A 19,554-nucleotide genomic window follows, 5' to 3' on the forward strand; every position below is an offset into this window, starting at 1 on the left:
TAGAGTCATGGGATAGGAGGCAAGGTTCTGGTGTGGATTAGGAACTGTTTATTCGACAGAAAACGGAGGGTAGGGATAAATGGTCATTTCTCTCAATGGAGGAGGGTGAACAGTGGAGTGCCGTTGGGATCTGTACTGGGACCGGTGCTATTTAACATATTTATAAATGATATGGAAATCAGAATGACAAGTGAGGTGATCAAATTTACAGATGATACAAAACTATTCAAGGTTGTTAAAACACAGACGGACTATGAAATATTGCAGGAAGACCTTAGGAAATTGGAAGAGTGAGCATCCAAATGGCAGATGAAATTTAATGTGGACAAATACAAGGTGATGCACATTGGAAAGAATAATCCGAATCAGTTATCTGATGCTAGGGTCCACCTTGAGGGTCAGCACTGGGTGTTGTTGCAGATAATACGCTGAAATCTTCTGCTCAGTGTGTGGTGGTGGCCAAAAAAGCAAACAGGATGCTAGGAATTATTAGGAAAGGGATGGTGAATAAGACTGAAAATACTATAATGCCTCTGTATTGCTCCATGGTGCGTCCGCATCTTGAGTACTGCGTTTAGCTCTGGTCGCTGTTTCTCAAAAAAGATATAGCAGAATTAGAAAAGGTTCAAAGAGCAGCAGCCAAAATGATAAAGGGGATGGAACTCCTCTCGAATGAGGAAAGGCTAAAGAGGTTAGGGCTCTTCAGCTTGGAAAAGAGACAGATGAGGGGAGATATGACTGAGGTCTACAAAATCTTAAGTGGTGTAGAATGAGTAGAAGTAAATCAATTTTTTATTCATTCCAAAAGTACAAAGATTAGGGGACACTCGAGGAAGTTACATACAAATATGAGAAAATATTTTTTTCACTCAACGAATAGTTAAGCTTTGGAACTCTTTGCAAGAGGATATGGTAACAGCAGTTAGTGTATCTGGGTTTAAAAAGGTTTGGATAAATTCCTGGAGAAAAAATCCATAGTCTGCTATTGAGACAGACATGGGAAGTAACTGCTTGCTCTGGGATTTGTAATATGGAATGTTGCCACGATTTGGGTTTCTGCCAGGTACTTGTGACCTGACTTGGCCATTGTTTGGAAAACAGGATACTGGGCTAGATGGACCATTGGTCTGACCCAGTATGGCTACTCATGTTCTTAAGGAAATTCTTTTTCACAATCACTAATAATCATTTGGATTTAATTCATGCCTTTGCAGTCTTATTAGATCAAATTTGTCTGTTAAGATAATACTGTATGAGCCAGGCAGATTCCATTCAATGTGATTTAACTTGTAGCATTATGAACATAGCTGTTATTGGATAACAGAACTTTAAAAACAATTTCAAAACAAACTAACATTTGTAACAGAATTATTGCTCCTCTGTAACATCATGCAATACTAAATAAACTGACATATTTCTACACAATTTATGACACCTACTTTTTCTTGATGTTGGGACAATTTTTCATGACATCATCTTTGCAGGCCATTTTGAATTTGTAAGAGAATCTGAAATCCTTCATTTGAACCTAAAAGTAATCAAAATCAGAGAAGATATTTACTTATGATTTACTATACTGCTTAATCTGACTATAGCAGGGCAAAGTGGTTAACAGACTAAAACATAAAGGAAAGGAACTCCACTCATAAATAGGAAAGAAAATTCATTCACTCCGAATATAACATAAAAATTCAATAGATAATAAGCCAAAAAAATACAATCAATAAATACAACTACAGCAAACAGCAGTGTCTCAGTGTTAAGTGTCTCAGATAGTTAATCCGCAGCCCGGATTTAAGTGGAATAGGCTTGTTGAAAGAGTCATGTTTTTAACCCCAACAAAGTTTTTCAGGAATAATTCATCACAAATAGATAAAGGTAAGCTGTTCAATAAGTATAGGGCAACAAAACCAAAGGCACTTTTCCTGGTGGATTCAAGTTGTGCAACTTATGGACTGGGCAGTATTAAGCGCTGGTATTTAAGGATCTAAGCAAATGGACTGGAGCATATGGAATAGTTAAACCATTAAGGTATTGAGGAGCACCTAATCTAAATACCTTGAAAGTAAAGCAGGATCTTAAATTTAATGTGGTGTTCAATTTATTTATTTGGATTTTGCTCACACCTTTTTCAATAGTAGCTCAAGGTGAGTTACGTTCAAGTACACTGAGCCAAGGAAGCCAATGATGTTTCTTAAGCAGAGGTGTCACATGGTCTGGACCAACGAGCGTGGCCAAGTAACCTAATGGTTGTATTTTGTAAGGTTTGGATTCTCTTTAGAATAGACTTAGTGGATCCAAGATGGCGTTTGGGAAGGTCGCATGAACACCAGCTCCTGCTGCCCTTCGCGAAATTGCAAGCGGATAACTTACCTATTTTACAATGGGTAAGAGAAAGGGAAAGCTTCGAACACCCTGCTCCACGGGTCAGGCGAATCCCCCTGCCGCTCGTCAGACGACGCTAGAGCAGTCGGGGCTAGTTGTTCAGAGGATTCAAGCCGGTGCTTCGAGCGGTCCAACGGAGATCTTGGACCTTAGTGCAGAGGGAGTGACATTGAGCCCCCCTCTGAGGATAACCCCCCTGAGGCCCGGAGGAACTTTGTTGGCGACGGAGAACCAGCTGATGGTGGTGTCCGGAAGTGTGACCCCTGCAGCTAGCAGTGGAGACCCCGTTGCTACTTCGTCTCCGATCGGAACACCATTGCAGGCAGGCTTGATGCCGAAGGCCTCTCAGCCTGTTCGGAATCGGGACGAATCCTCTATGGGAAATCGGGAGATAGTGAAACCAGCGGTTATCACCATGGACTCCATTTGGGAGGCAATTCAAGGGCTAAACGCCACGCTACTCCAGGTAGCAGGTTCTTTGGAGAAGCTGTCACAGGCTCAGTTTGAGATATCCGGAAAGGTGACTGAGCAAACATCAAGGGTGGACTCCATTGAAACTGAGGTAAACTCCAATAAGAACTTTATTAAAGCTATAATGAAGGATAATAATGTCCAAAGAAAAAAAAAATTGAATATATGGAGAACCAGCAGAGGAGAAATAACCTTCGGTTTTTGAATTTCCCTAAGTCCCCTTTAATCCCTGCCAAAGAGATGTTGAAAAAGTATTTCACTGAAATTCTGGGGATTCCCTCAGAAGCTTTTCCTCCATTGACCCGAGTTCTTTACATCTCCAGGGCAGGAAAGGGGACTATACCATCTCCTCAGCTAAATTTAACTTAGTTCCTCGAAAACTCAATGGAGGTTATCACAGAGAGGACGACACTGCTGGCAGTTTTTGCTCTGGAACTGGACCGCAATAATATTTTTAGGTTGTTTTTCGCCATATTTCCACACCTTTTCTGGGTTCGAAAATTCAGATTTTTCCTGATCTCTCTCGAGAGACACAAAGAAAAAGGAAAGATTTCTTATTATTAAAAGCAAGAGTCCTACAATTAGGTGGGACCTTTAATCTCAAGTTTCCATGTAAATGTTATATTTCCTTACAATCCACTAATTATATTTTTTTCGAACCTGAAAAACTTAAAATATTTATAGCTAGTAAGGAGTAATCTGGCGTTAACTTGAATTGTATTTATCGGCTGCCCTGACTTGAGTCCTTGCCCTTTCCTGATTAAGATTTATTTGTATTTTGGTAGATTGAGGTGGGTTATCACTTCTTTTTGGTGTTTAAATATGTACCTATATCTTGGATCAATAATTTGTGGTCTAATATAATATATTGTTTTTTCCTTTTCTTTTCCTCTTCTGATATATGTCTATGAAAATTAGACTTTTGTAATGCCATTTATGTTTATGATATAAATGTAATGAAAAATTAATAAATAGATATATTAAGAAAAAAGAATAGACTTAGTAACACCAGAGTAAATCACATTACAGTAATCAATCCTAGACACAAGGAGTGAGAGTATCGGACTGAAAGGAATTGTGATCGAAATAGCTACAAACTGAACAAAGTTGTCTTGGTATTAAAAAATGGATTTACACAAAGAGGCTACCTGCAGTGAGAAAGACATCTGATATCAAAACAAATCAATAGGAGTAACAAAAGCAGTGCTTTTTTTGTGCCTGTAGGCGGCGGTACGGTGTACCGGCACCCTTTTTTTTGCGGTCCCGCTCCCATCCATTCCTGCTCCATTTAAATTTTGCCAGTCACGATTCTCCTCTCTCCCCTGCTCTCCCCTCCCCTCCATGCCAGCAATTCTCTCTCCCCTGTCCTCCCCTCCCTAAGTCGCGACGAACCGGGCGGCAGTGAAGACAGCGGTACTCACTGAGGCAGGCACGCAGAAGATGCAGGGCGCAAGCAGGTTCGTCTCCTCTAACCTCGTGTTGCTTTCCTCTCAGCGCGTCCCGTCCTCGAAGGCGGGACGCGCTGAGAGGGAAGCAACGTGCGATCAGAGGAGACGAACCTGCTTGCGCCCTGCGCCTTCTGCCTGCCTGCCTCAGTTAGTACTGCTGTCTTCACTGCCAGCCGGTTCGTCGCGACTTGGAGAGAAGTGCTGGACGTGGAGGGGAGGGCAGGGGGAGAGGATACATGCTGGACATGGGCAGGGGAGAGAGGAGGGTTGCTGGACATGGGTGGATGGAGTGGCGGGCATGGGGAGAAAAGAAATGCTGGACATGGATGGAGGCGAGGGAAGAGAGTGAGGAAGGAGATGAGATGAGGGAAAAGGGAGAAAAACTGCACATGGATGTAGAAAATAGGCAGAAGCTGGAGCCACTGGGCAGTCAAGTCTGCGGAGGACTCAGCTTTTACATACGGATGTAGGGCAAGAAATGAAGAAGAAAGGTGGAAAGTAAAGAACTAAATGGAAAGGAAGCCCTGGAAACGGAGTTAAGAGGACAGATAGCAGCAGAATCAGATACTGAGCCAGCATGATCAGAAAACAAAGTCACCAGACAACAAAGGTAGAAAAAATCATTTTAATTTCATTTTAGTGTCTAGAATATGTCCAATTTGAGAATTTACATCTGCTGTCTTATTTTGCACTGGGTATACTGGAGCTGTAACAGCTTACAGAAATTATTTATAATAAAAAAAAATCACATTATTTTTTTCTCCTATACTAGTATAATATTTTCAATGATGTCTGTTTATATGCGCTATGGCTGGTATAAGGGGTGTGGCTAGTGTGGGTGTGGTTATAATAGGGGTGGAGTCATATGTGGTGACTGCACCCACAATGACTACTGGCACCTTTTTTTCTACAAAAAAAGCACTGAACACAAGTATTCAGTAAGTGAAGATTGGAGGTTGGCTGGGACTGTGTGTGTGTGACAAGTTTGCAAACCTTGGAAAAAAAAGTAAAGCCTTACAAATAAATTTTTTAAACAAATAAGTCTTTAATTGATTCCAAAATAATAAATAAGAAATTGTCCTTAACTCAACAGGCAAAGAACATCATGCCAAAACTGCCTAATAGGGAATGAAGATGATGGGGACTATTTCTATTTAACTTTAACAAAAGATGGAAAACAGACCAAACAAGATTCGACAACTCATGACAAAAAAGGATATAATGGAAAAGAAAATAAAGTACAGTAGTCTCAATTATTCGACCTTCGCTGATCTGACCATCCGGCAAATCTGACAGACCCCCGGTGACATTCCTTCTCTTTTACTGCCTTTGTTTCTGCATTGTTTGAGGGGTTACCATTGTTTTCTGTATTATCCAACAACGGGTCAGTCCCATTTAGGTTGCATAATCGACACCCCTGCTTTTACTGCCTTTGTTCCTGCATTGTTTGAGGGGTTACCATTGTTTTCTGTATTATCCAACAATGGGTCAGTCCCATTTAGGTTGCATAATCGACATCCCTGCTTTTACTGCCTTTGTTCCTGCATTGTTTGAGGGGTTACCATTGTTTTCTGTATTATCCAACAACGGGTCAGTCCCATTTAGGTTGCATAATCGACACCCCTGCTTTTACTGCCTTTGTTCCTGCATTGTTTGAGGGGTTACCATTGTTTTCTGTATTATCCAACAACGGGTCAGTCCCATTTAGGTTGCATAATCGACATCCCTGCTTTTACTGCCTTTGTTCCTGCATTGTTTGAGGGGTTACCATTGTTTTCTGTATTATCCAACAACGGGTCAGTCCCATTTAGGTTGCATAATCGACATCCCTGCTTTTACTGCCTTTGTTCCTGCATTGTTTGAGGGGTTACCATTGTTTTCTGTATTATCCAACAACGGGTCAGTCCCATTTAGGTTGCATAATCGAGATACACTAACATAGTAGATGACAACAGATAAACACCTGTACAGTCCATCCAGACTGCCCAACAAGATAAGCTCATTGTATATGATACTTTATATGTATACCTATCCTTGATTTGTCTTTGTCATTTCAGGGTACAGACTGTAGAAGTCTGCCTAACACTGGCTTTGCTTCCCAATTACCAGTGTTGCCACCCGATCTCCGCTAAGCTTCTGTAGACCCATTCCTTCTAAACAGGATTCCTTTATGTTTATCCCACACATTTTTGAATCCCATTACTGTTTTCATTTCCACCACCTCCCGTGGTATGGCATTCCAAGTATCTACCACCTTCTCCATGAAAAAGTACTTCCTGACATTATTCCAGAGTCTGCCCCCCCCCCCCCCCCCCCCCACTTTCAACTTCAATTCATGTCCTCTAGTTCTACCGCCTTCCTGCCCCTGGAAAAGGTTTGTTTGCGGATTAATACCTTTCAAATATCTGAACGTCTGTATCATATCACCCATTTATCCTTTCCTCCGAGGTATACATGCGTCTTGCAACACAAATCCCGTACCATTGGTGTAGCTTTCTTTGCACTGATTCCAGTCTTTTTACATCCTTAGCAAGATACAGACTTCAAAACTGAACTCAATACTCCAAGTGGGCATCACTAACGACTTCTAGAGGGGCATCAACACCTCCTTTCCTATGCTGGTTATACCCCTCTCTATGCAGAATAGCATCCTTCTGGCCCCAGCCACCGCCTTGTCGCTTTTCTTCACCTTAAGATCCTTGGATACCATCACCACAAGGTCCCTCTCCTGAGTCAAGCCTACTAATCTCTCCCCTCCTATCCGATATATCTCTTTTGGGTTTCTACACCCCAAGTGCATCACTCTGCACTTCTTGGCATTAAATTTAACTGCCAGACCCTTGACCATTCTTCTAACACTTGGAGATTTCTACTCCTTCCAGGGTATCCACTCTATTGGTTATCTTTGTGTCATCCTCAAAAAGGCAAGCCTTTCCTTCTAACCCTTCATCGGGTATCCTGCTGAAGGCAGTAGTGAGATGTGTAGGTGTGGATGAAGACCACGTCGCAGACTTGCAAATCTCTTCTATAGTGGCTGACTTCAAGTGGGCCACTGATGCTGCCATGGCTCGAACACTATGAGCCATGACATGACCCTCAAGAGTCAGCCCAGCTTGGGCGTAAGTGAAAGAAATGCAATTTGCTAGCCAATTTGAAATGGTGCGTTTCCCGACAGCAACTCCCCTTCTGTTGGGGTCGAAAGAAACAAACATTTGGGTGGACTGTCTGAAGGGGCTTCTCCGCTCCACATAGAAGGCTAATGCTCTCTTGCAGTCCAATGTATGCAACTGACGTTCAGCAGGGCGGTTATGAGGATGGGGAAAAAATGTTGGCAAGACAATTGACTGGTTCAGATGGAACTCAGACACCACCTTCGGCAAGAACTTAGGGTGCGTGCGGAGGACTACTCTATTATGATGAAACTTAGTATAAGGAGCATGGGCTACCAAGGCTTGAAGTTCACTGACTCTACGAGCTGAAGTAACTGCCAAGAAAATGACCTTCCAGGTCAAGTACATCAGATGGCAGGAATTCAGTGGCTCAAAAGGAGGTTTCATCAGCTGGGTGAGAACGACATTGAGATCCCATGACACTGGTGGAGGTTTGACAGGGGGCTTTGACAAAAGCAAACTTCTCATGAAGCGAACAACTAAAGGCTGTCCAAAGATAAGCTTACCCTCTATACGTTGATGATAAGCACTAATTGCACTAAGATGAACTTTTACGGAGTTGGTCTTGAGACCAAACTCTGACAAATGTAGAAGGTATTCAAGCAGGGTCTGTGTAGGACAAGAGCGAGGATCTAGGGCCTTGTTGTCACACCAGACGGCAAACCTCCTCCATTTAAAAGAGTAACACCTTTTTGTGGAATCTTTCCTGGAAGCAACACTCGGGAGACACCCTCAGAAAGACCCAAGGAGGCGAATTCTATGCTCTCAACATCCAGGCTGTGAGAGCCAGAGACTGGAGGTTGGGATGCAGAAGCGCCCCCTTGTTCTGAGTGATGAGGGTTGGAAAACACTCCAATCTCCACGGTTCTTCGGAGGATAACTCCAGAAGAAGAGGGAACCAAACCTGACACGGCCAAAAGGGCGCAATCAGAATCATGGTTCCACGGTCTTGCTGGAGTTTCAGCAAAGTCTTCCCCGCCAGAGATATGGGAGGATATGCATACAGAAGGCCCTTCCCCCAATGAAGGAGGAAGGCATCTGACGCTAGTCTGTCGTAGACCTGAAGTCTGGAACAGAACTGAGGGACCTTGTGATTGGTCTGAGTGGCAAAGAGATCCACCGAGGGGGTGCCCCACTCTCAGAAGATATTGCGTACCACACCCAAGTTGAGTGACCACTCGTGAGGTTGCATTATCCTGCTCAACCTGTCGGCCAGACTGTTTACGCCTGCCAGATACGTGGCTTGGAGAAACATGCCGTGGGCACGGGCCCATAGCCACACCTCGACGGCTTCCCGACACAGGGGGCGAGATTCGGTGCCCCCCCCCGCTTGTTGACGTAGTACATGGCAACCTGATTGTCTGTCTGAATTTTTGATTGGACAGCCGATCTCTGAAAGCCTATACAGCGTTCCAGATCGCTCTGGCCAAAGAAATAAGAACCTATTCTCAAATACAGGATAATCTTTTATAACAGCTGGAGTGATTGAATCTACTCGTTACAAAAAACTCCAGTCATAAATCTAGATACCAACTATGTCTTTTATTTTTTTTTTAATTTTATATTTATTGATTTTAATTATAATACAAACAAATCAAGTTTGTAAGGCAATACTTACAAACTTATTTATCTTATCACTCTTCCTTAGACCACCATAAGATAAGGGGGGAAAGTCCAAACAAATTTAAAGAGAATTATTACTCTAAAACAGAAGGAAAAAAAAATCTTAGCACAAATTGGCATAGTCCTGATTTTACTTTCTCTTAATTCTTACTTGCTGATATCAATCGTTCTTCCTATTCAGCTAGATGGATTTTTAGCGTCCAGAAAAACCTTTAACTGAGATGGCTCAAAAAGGACGTATTTAATGCCAGACATACGAATTATACATTTGCATGGATATGCCAAGGTAAATATTGCACCCAGCGCTTTCACTTCATCTCTCAATGCAAGAAATTGCTTTCGCCTCTGCTGCGTTATCTTAGTAACGTCAGGGTAGACCCATATTTTCTGCCCACAAAACAGGGCTGACGAATGTTTAAAGTACATTTTCATAATCATGTTCAAATCCTGTTCAAAAACCATAGATATTATAAGGGTCCCTTTTGAAGTTATTTCTATCATTGAGTCTTCCAGTAGTGCTGTTAAGTTCTGAATATCTATTGCAGGGGGTTGAGGTACTTCTCCTTGCTTTTGCACTTTAGGTAAGTAATAAATCTTATTACAAGGTGGAATATCCGCTGGAGAAAACTTCAAAATCTCCTGCAAATATTTTTTAAGAAAGTCACGGGGAGTCAAAGCTGGTGAGATGGGAAAATTCAATATTCTAAGCGTGAGGCGTCGGTTGTAATTTTCTATCTGCTCTATTTTACGAGCAGTGAAAACTTTATCCTTCACAAGAGAATCAACAGTTGAATTAACCATTTTTATTTCTTCTTTTACTGTGGCAAATTGAGTAGCGGATTCTCTTTTAACTTCCTCGTAAGATTCTGACATTAAAGTCAACTTACTTGCAATCGTGGAAACTTCTCTTGTAGATTTAGCCACCTCAATAGTCAGTCTCTGAAGCGCCATCCAGATAGCTTCCATTGTCACCTCCTGGGGCATTTCCCGCTCCAGTGTATTCTCAACCGCTGTTCCAGGGGAGAAACCGCCAGATAGGGACAAGTCATCGACCACATCGGTTCCCGCTTGATCCCCTAACTCCACTCTGGCTCCAGCGGGACAAGGAGGCGGATTCAGCGTCGGCGGCGATAGTGTGACGTCTAGGCCCCTGGCCAACGTCGCTCCTTCGTTGTCGACCAACGCGGGGATCGCCAAACCGGTATCGAGCGGTAAGCTTCTCACGAAGCGGTCTAACGTCTGCTGGTTAGGGGACGACGTTAGTGCAATTGGCGGTTGCACTTTTGTCGTCCCCTTTCTTTTGGTATGGGGCATAGTAGGAATCGAGGAAAAAGTCTTGAGAATTACCCGCAAACAATTCGAGAGCTTCCGTGAGCACAGCTAGGACGCCATCTTGCTCCCCCCCCCCCAACTATGTCTTTTATTGCTTCCTTATGAATTCATACAGTAAACAATCCCAATATATAATAAAATCTAACCTTCAACTCATTCATACTTCATTCACTCAAACGCCTACCCCTTCAAATCCACCATCATATGTATTTACGAAGTCTACATTTCCATCTCAATTGTTCATCTGATGTCATGCAATGGTATAACACTGGAACACAAACTAATGATCCCGATGATCTATCGTATTTGTACACTTCGCAGTTATTAAATCAAACTGTTCCATAGATTGCAGATAATAGTGTCTGTTCCGAGTTCCTCTTGTTTTTTAGCGCCGTGCAGCAACTCTGTGCTGAGTTCACGTAAGCCCTCCCGTAGTACTGCGGCTTGTGTCATTCCATTTTCCCCTAGGGCAACAGGGATTTGTTCTATCATTCACAAATACTGGCATGTTCTGGGGGTTCACCCAGAGTTCTGGGAGCACCCGAAAATAGCTTATACACGACAATCCAATATTGGAGAGTTATTGAAACATCCTAAGCAAGTTGTGAGAACCGGCAGTCATTCCCCTTGTGGTCAGTGTGTATATTGTCGATATTCAGGTGACAACGATGGGGTCCCCGTTCCCCGCAGTGAGAAGTGGTTTGTGTTGAGACAAGTCACTACGTGTACAAGCGAGCGCGTTGTTTATTGTATTATGTGTCCGTGTGGCTTGTACTACATAGGACACACTAAAAGACAATTTAAAGTGAGACTGGCAGAGCACATCCGCAATTTGCGTTTGAATAAGGTTGAAAAGCCTTTGGTTGCTCACTGGAATGAATTCAATCATTCCACTGAGCAACTACAGTGTGTCATACTGGTGCAGATCCCTCCCCTTTAAAGAGGAGGTGACAATAGTGCTCGCTTGTTGAATATCGAGCAACGATATATATTCACGTGGGGGACGGTGACCCCGCATGGTCTCAATCAAAAGGCTGAGTGGATATAAGATAGGGTCCCTTTAAATGATGTAGGGTAGGGATGGCTGCCGGATATTTATAGCAGGAAATGTGAGGATGTGCCATGGAATTCGGTGGTGTGGTGTTCAACACCCGCTTTTGTGTTAGTGTCCGTCGGGCAGGCTGTCAATTATGGGAGTATCAGTAAGTGTATTAAATTAATGTAACATGTGGTGTATTGATATGTTAGTAAGGTGTTTATGATAATGATAAGAGATTGTAATGTTACAGATGAAACGTGGTTCCTCCTGAAGAACACAATCGAAATGCGGTCCAGCATTGGGGAACCGGTAGTAGGAGCAGCATATCTGTCCTGAAGGTGTTTTTTGACTACCCGTTCATTCATCACCTACACTTGAGTATAACAGAATTAATCCGCTGGTGTGTGTTTGACAGAGGTAACTGTTTCCGGGTCAAGTGCTTACGTGAACTCAGCAAAGAGTTGCTGCACGGCGCTAAAAAACAAGAGGAACTCGGAACAGACACTATTATCTGCAATCTGTGGAACAGTTTGATTTAATAACTGCGAAGTGTACAAATACTTATGCTAGATCATTGGGATCATTAGTTTGTGTTCCAGTGTTATACCATTGCATGTCATTAGATGAATTGAGATGGAAATGTCGACTTTGTAAATACATATGATGGTGGATATGAAGGGGTAGGCGTTTGAGTGAATGAGGTATGAATGAGTTGAAGGTTACATTTTATTATATATTGGGATTGTTTACTGTATGAATTCATAAGGAAGCAATAAAAGACATAGTTGGTATCTAGATTTATGACTGGAGTTTTTTGTAACAAGGAAACAAGAGCCAGAAGGTTGTCCGCCCTTGCCTCTAGAAGATAGGTATGAGCCGTCTGTGAATCCAGCAGAGCTCCAATGAACTGGAAGAAGATGGGACTAGTAATTTATGACAAACCCCAGTAGCTCCAGGAGTTGAATAGTCATCTGCATGGACTGTAGAGCTCCTGCCTCTGAAGTGTTCTTCACCAGCCAATCATCGAGATAAGGGAACACATGCACTCCCAGTCTGCGTAGCGACGCTGCAACTACCGCCAGGCATTTGGTAAACACCCTGGGCGCAGACGCGAGACCAAAGGGTAGCACACAATACTGAAAATGCTGCGTTCCCAGACGGAATCGAAGATAGTGCCTGTGAGCTGGCAGTATTGGGATGTGTGTATAAACATCCTTTAAGTCCAGAGAGCATAGCCAGTCATTTTTCTAAATCATTGGAAGAAGGGTGCCCAGGGAAACCATCCTGAACTTCTCTCGGACCAGGTATTTGTTCAGGCCCCTTAGGTCTAGGATGGGACGCATCCCCCCTGTTTTCTTTTGCACAAGAAAGTACCTGGAATAGAATCCCAGCCCTTCTTGCCCTGGTGGAACGGGCTCAACTGCATTGGCGATGAGAAGGGCGGAGAGTTCCTCTGCAAGTACCTGCCTGTGCTGGAAGCTGAAGGACTGAGCTCCCGGTGGGCAATTTGGAGGTGTGGAAATCAAATTGAGGGAGTATCCTAGCCGAACTATTTGAAGAACCCACCGATCGGAGGTTATGAGAGGCCATCTTTGGTGAAAAAGTTTTAACCTCCCTCCGACCGGCAGATCGTCCGGCACAGACACTTTGATAGCAGCTATGCTCAACTGGAGCCAGTCAAAAGCCCGTCCCTTGCTTTTGCTGGGGAGCTGTCTGGGCGCAAGCTGTTGATGAGAACGAGTGCGCTGGGGTTGAGCCTGAGAAGGATGTTGAGAAGGTGGACTGTACCTACGCTTATTGTAAGCATAAGGAACATTCCGCCTTCCCCTGAAAAAACATCTGCTTGATGGGGTAGATGCTGAAGGCGCCCGGTGGGAGAGATTGTCGAGGGTGGTTTCCCGCTGGTGGAGCTGTTCGACCACCTACTCGACTTTCTCGCCAAAAATATTATTCCCCCGGCAAGGAACATCTGCTAGCCGCTGCTTGACTTATTGTCCAGGTCAGAGGCACGCAGCCATGACAGTCTGTGCATCACTATACCTTGAGCAGCGGCTCTGGATGCAACATCAAAAGAGTCGTAAGCACCCCTGGACAGGAATTTACGACATGCCTTCAGCTGCCTGACCACCTCCTGAAAAGGTCTGGCGTGCTCCGGAGGGAGCTTGTCCACCAAGTCCGCCAGTTGCTTGACATTGTTCCGCATGTGGATGCTCATGTAGAGCTGGTACAACTGAATCTTGGACACGAGCATGGAGGACTGATAGGCCTTCCTCCCAAAAGAGTCCAGAGTTCTAGATTCTTGTCCCGGGGACGCCGAGGCAAAATCTCTAGAACTTTTGGCTCTCTTGAGAGCAGAATCCACAATCATAGAGTCGTGAGGTAACTGCGACTTCAACTCAGGCTCTCCATGGATTCAATACAGGACTCAACCTTCTTGGGGATGGTAGGATTAGAGAGTGGTTTCGTCCAGTTCTTCAGCAATGTCTGCTTAAGTACATTACGCAGAGGAACAGTGGATGGCTCCTTAAGTGGTGAAGGATAATCAAGGACCTCGAACATCTCGGCCCTGGGCTCATCATCAGATACCACAGGGAAGGGAATAGCCACAGACATTTCCCGCACAAAAGAGGAGAAAGAAAGACACTCCAGGGGAGAAAGCTTTCTTTCAGGCGGAGTGGGATCAGCAGGAAGACCACAAGACTCCTCAGAAGAGAAATATCTGGGATCCTCCTCTTCTCCCTATGAAGCATCCTCCTCAGTGTCGGACAAGAGTTTGCGAATTGCAGTCCGAAACTGGGCCCTTCTCGACTCCGAGGAACCACGTCCCCGATGACATCGAGAAGTCGACTCCTGTGCCGGCGGCGATGAAGCTCCCTCCAGCGATGTAGACGGGGAGTCGACCTGGGTGGCAGCTGAGGCCGATGCTGCAAGCGGCATCAGCGTCGGGGACCTCACCACAAGCACAGAGCCAGCTGCCGCTTCCATCAACGGTACCGAGGGCGCAAGCACCCCCGGTACCGGAACAGACTGACGCAGCAGCCCCTCCAGGAGACCTGGAAGAATGGCTCGGAGGCGCTCATCCAGACAGTCTGCCAGGAAAGGCTGTGGGGCCGGGTGTAGGAGCCGGAGGCAGAACCTGTGCAGAGCAGGAAGGCGGTACCGGACTGTCCGAAGATGGACACACTGACACCTCTTGGATGGAGGGTGAGCGGTCCTCCCGGCGTTGACGCTTCTCGGGTGCCAAACCCCTTGACGCCCTGGAGCTCCCGTACCGTGTGTGGAAGGAGATCAATGCCGATGCTTCTTAGCCTTCACTCGATGCACGGCATCGGTACACTTCGGTACCGACGAGGACATGGAATCCACACGCCTCCTCGGGGTCGGGTCCGAAAGTGGTTGGTCCCGATGGGCCTGCACAGCAGGAGCCTTCGAGACAGGTGGAGACCCACTCGATGGCTCACTGTTCCCACCCAGAGTGTGGTGGTCTCCGGACAGGTATTACCTGCTCTCCCGATGTCGGTGCCATCTCCAGTGCCGATGTCGACGCCGAAGTGCCGGGCAAAGCTCCAAACAGACGTTCCTGCTGAGCTTTTCTCGATGCCTGTGTCCACTTTTTAAGGCTAAGACACAACTTACACTCGTCTGGGCGATGGTCAGGCCCAAGGCACTGGATACACCACGAATGGGGATCAGTACCTGAGATTGCCCGGCTGCACCGACCGCACTTCTTGAAGCCGCTGGAAATCCTCAATGTCATGGATGGAAAAATAGTGGCGGCGAGGTCAAAATTCTCAATGGTGCCAAGAAAAAAGGGCACAAAAGGGAGAAACACGAACGCGCACGGCAGTGAAAGGAAACTTAAAAGAGGGCTCAACTATAAAAAGAGAACTTTTTTTTTTTTTAAATAAGAGCTCAACAGAGCACAGAAGAAGAAATAAAACAAAGAAAAAAGCGAAAACTCGCAAAAAAATGAAGGCTCTTTCTCATGGGCACAGAGAGAGACGGAAAAAAACAACTGCTCCCTACCGCGGAAAGAGAAAAAACTGACGGGACTCTCGCGCGACGGGCAGGAAGCGGATGGCCGCACCCTCGTGTGCTCGAAGGCTCTAGCAAACTTTTGTTGCTAGGAAGATTTTCCGATCATCGGGGGCTGCCGTCGACGTTACCCATCAGTGAGAACAAGCAGCCTGCTTGTCCTCGGAGAAAGTCAATAAACAATCTAATGAAATGTCCCTTCTCATATGTAGGATATAGAGTACATAAAGATAGTGTATAGAAATGTATTACTGAGAACAAAAAATCTATAACCTTTTTATTATAACTGTATTCTAAATGGAAATTCACATCCCCCAGCATCATTAAGGAATCTGAGCAAGCAATATGTTGGGATAAAAATTCTAGGAATGACTGATTCACTTCTTTTCAGGGGCCTAGTGGTCTGCAAACTAACATGAAGCCCACTGAACCTGAAAAGGATGAGGCAGATAGCTTACAACAAAGCATCTCTAAACCCACTGATACAAAATAAGTCAATAAAAGGAACATTAAAAAATCTTTTAAAAACCAAAGCAACACCTCCACCTTTCTTTCTAACCCTGGGGGCACTTATAATTCTATAACCTGGGGGACAAAGCTCATTCAAAACAGATGAGTCAGAATCAGTAATCCATGTTTCAGTGATAAATGTTCAACTATTTTCTCTGATGCTGCTAAATATCCCCAATCTCTATATATAAAAGGCACCACCAACGTTCTAAATGAAGCCTCCAGCCGGAAGTGTGAAGGGGGAGAGATATCCGGTTTCCCCATGAGTGTCTGCCCCGCCCTCGCTCTCTCTGTAACACAAACAGTGAAGGAAAACACAGCAAAGCACGAAATCAAATCGCTTTCTCTGTAACAGTGAAGAACTCAGAGGGGGGAGGGGAGAAAGGGCAGATGCCCTCACTATCTCTGTAACATAAACACAGCACAGCAGGAAACTTAACACTGAAGGACTCGACTCCGAGGGGGGAGGGGACAGAGAGAACAGACAGCACAGGGGAAGGGAGAGAAGGCAGGGACACACACACTCCCACATGCACACAGAAGAAAACCTTGCTAGCCCCCGTTTCATTTGCATCAGAAACGGGGCTTTTTTATTAGTTTCTAATAACCTCCTCTCACAATTAAGCTGGACCATGGGTTATTAATAAATATAACAACTACCAAATTATTAAATATTCATTATTGACATCCAATGCCTAAACTCCCACGAAATGTCCTCCCTTCGAAAAGTCCTCCCTTGCTGCTCCTGAAGCTGCGCATGAAGGGGCACACAAAGGGGCAGGGTGGGCCCCCTTGGCATGCCTTTTTGGCACAATGTCCAACTGGCATCCTCTTGTAGTCTGGAGGGTAATGTCATCTACAAGCGTCAGTTCCTCCTGTCAACCTTTGATAAAAATAGCAGCAAAACTAGAGAGTAATAATAAAAACTAGCAGGGATTTAGAATTCACTTTCACAGTAAACAATACAAAAGTTACGGTAGGTAAAGGCCTTCAACTCGCCTCAGGAACTGGTGTCCTCTTTTAGTTTGGAGGGTCACTTATATGCAGTGCTTTTTTTGTAGAAAAAAAGGTGCCGGTACTCATTGTGGGCGGGGTCACCACACATGGCACCGTCCCTATTATAGCCACACCCACATTAGCCACGGCGCACATAAACAGACATCATTGAAAATATTATACTAGTATAGGAGAAAAAAATAATGTGATTTTTTTTCATTATAAATAATTTCTGTAAGCTGTTACAGCTCCAGTATAACCAGTGCAAAATACGACAAATTCCAAATACTAAAATGAAAATAAAATGATTTTTTCCTACCTTTGTTGTCTGGTGATTTTGTTTTTCTATCCATATTGGTCCCAGTCTCTGATTCTGCTGCTCTCTATCTGTTCTCTTAACTCCGTTTCCAGGGCTTCCTTTCCATTTATTTCTTTACTTTCCTCCTTTCTTCTTCTTTTGTTGCCCTGCATCCATAAGTAAAAGCTGGGTCCTCCTCCATGGAATTGACTGGAGGAAGTATAACATGGATCCAGCTTTTGCCTATTTTCTCCATCCATGTGCAGTTTTTCTCCTCTTCCTTTTCCCTCATCTCCATCCATGTGCATCTTCTTTTTTCTTTCCTGCCCTCCATTCATGTCCAGCACTTCTCCTCCCCTACATCCATGTCCAGCATTTCTCATCTCTCTTCCCTCCTCTGTATCCATATAAAGCAATAATTCTCTCTCCCCTCTCCTCCATCCAAGTCAGCATTTCTCCTCTCTCCTAGCCAACTCCTCCATCCATGTCCAGCAATTCTCCTCTATCTCCTGCTCTCCTCTCCATCCATTTCTAGCATTTCTTCTCTCTCCCCTCTCATCCATGTCCAGCAATTCTCTCTTCCCTGTCCTCCCCTCCCTGTCCAGCGATTCTCCTCTCCCCTCCATGTTCAGCAATTCTCTCTTCCCTGTCCTCCCCTCCCCGTCCAGCGATTCTCCTCTCTCCCCTCCATGTCCAGCAATTCTCTCTTCCCTGCCCTCCCCTCCATGTCCAGCAATTCTCTCATCCCTGCCCTCCCCTCCCCGTCCAGTGATTCTCCTCTCTCCCCTCCATGTCCAGCAATTCTCTCTTCCCTGCCCTCCCCTCCATGTCCAGCAATTCTCTCATCCCTGTCCTCCCCTCCATGTCCAGCAATTCTCCTCTCCCCTCCATGTCCAGCAATTATCTCATCACTGCCCTTCCCTCCCATCCCATGTCCAGCAATTCTCTCTCCCCTGCCCTTCCCTCCCATCCCATGTCCAGCAATACTCTCTCTCCCCTGCCCTTCCCTCCCATCTCCAGCAATTCTCTCTCCCCTGCCCTTCCCTCCCATCCCATTCCATCCCATGTCCAGCAATTCTCTCTCCCCTGCCCTTCCCATGTCCAGCAATTCTCTCTCCCTTGCCCTTCCCTCCCATCCCATGTCCAGCAATTCTCTCTCCCCTGCCCTTCCCATGTCCAGCAATTCTCTCTCCCTTGCCCTTCCCTCCCATCCCATGTCCAGCAATTCTCTCTCCCCTGCCCTTCCCATATCCAGCAATTCTCTCTCCCTTGCCCTTCCCTCCCATCCCATGTCCAGCAATTCTCTCTCCCTTGCCCTTCCCTCCCATCCCATGTCCAGCAATTCTCTCTCCCCTGCCCTTCCCTCCCATCCCATGTCCAGCAATTCTCTCTCCCTTGCCCTTCCCCTCCCATCCCATGTCTAGCAATTCTCTCTCCCCTGCCCTTCCCTCCCATCCCAAGTCCAGCAATTCTCTCTCCCCTGCCCTTCCCTCTCATCCCATGTCCAGCAATTCTCTCTCCCTTGCCCTTCCCTCCCATCCCATGTCCAGCAATTCTCTCTCCCCTGCCCTTCCCATGTCCAGCAATTCTCTCTCCCTTGCCCTTCCCTCCCATCCCATGTCCAGCAATTCTCTCTCCCCTGCCCTCCCTTCCATATCCAGAAATTCTCTCTCCCCTGCATGTCCAGCAATTCTCTCATCCCTGCCCTCCCCTCCCCATCCAGCGATTCTCCTCTCTCCCTCCATGTCCAACAATTTATCCCCTGCCCTTCCCTCCCATTGATTTCCAGCAATTCTCTCTTCCCTGCCCTTCCCTCCCATCCCATGTCCAGCAATTCTCTCTTCCCTGCCCTTCCCTCCCATCCCATGTCCAGCAATTCTCTCTCCCCTGCCCTTCCCTCCCATCCCATGTCCAGCAATTTTCTCTCCCATGCCCTTCCCTCCCATGTCCAGCAATTCTCTCTCCCCTGCCTTTCCCTCCCATTATTTCCAGCGATTCTCCGCCTCTCCCCTGCCCTCCCATCGACGTACAGCGATTCTCCGTCCCTCCCCTGCCCTCACCTCTCCCATATCCAGTGATTCTTCGTACCCCAGCCGTCTTCTTTCACTGCCTGCCAGCCAGCGTTGGACTCAGAGGCGAACGGTGCAGGCAGCGATTGGCTGGCAGCGTCGTAGCTTCCCTCTGCAAGTCCCGCCTACAACTTCCTGTTTACGCATAGGCAGGACTTGCAGAGGGAAGCTACGACGC

At 45.6% G+C, this 19,554-nt stretch overlaps 1 protein-coding gene across 1 annotated transcript in view; it reads right to left on the reverse strand.

Annotated features, from left to right (window-relative positions):
• GLG1 (golgi glycoprotein 1) overlaps nt 1-19,554 on the reverse strand; it is a 435,835-nt gene that overhangs the window by 171,780 nt on the left and 244,501 nt on the right. The window contains 1 exon segment of the mRNA XM_030203623.1: nt 1,440-1,528. Coding sequence (XP_030059483.1) covers nt 1,440-1,528 — 89 coding nt within the window.

Source organism: Microcaecilia unicolor, chromosome 5, assembly GCF_901765095.1.
Source record: "Microcaecilia unicolor chromosome 5, aMicUni1.1, whole genome shotgun sequence".
Classification (NCBI taxonomy): domain Eukaryota; kingdom Metazoa; phylum Chordata; class Amphibia; order Gymnophiona; family Siphonopidae; genus Microcaecilia; species Microcaecilia unicolor.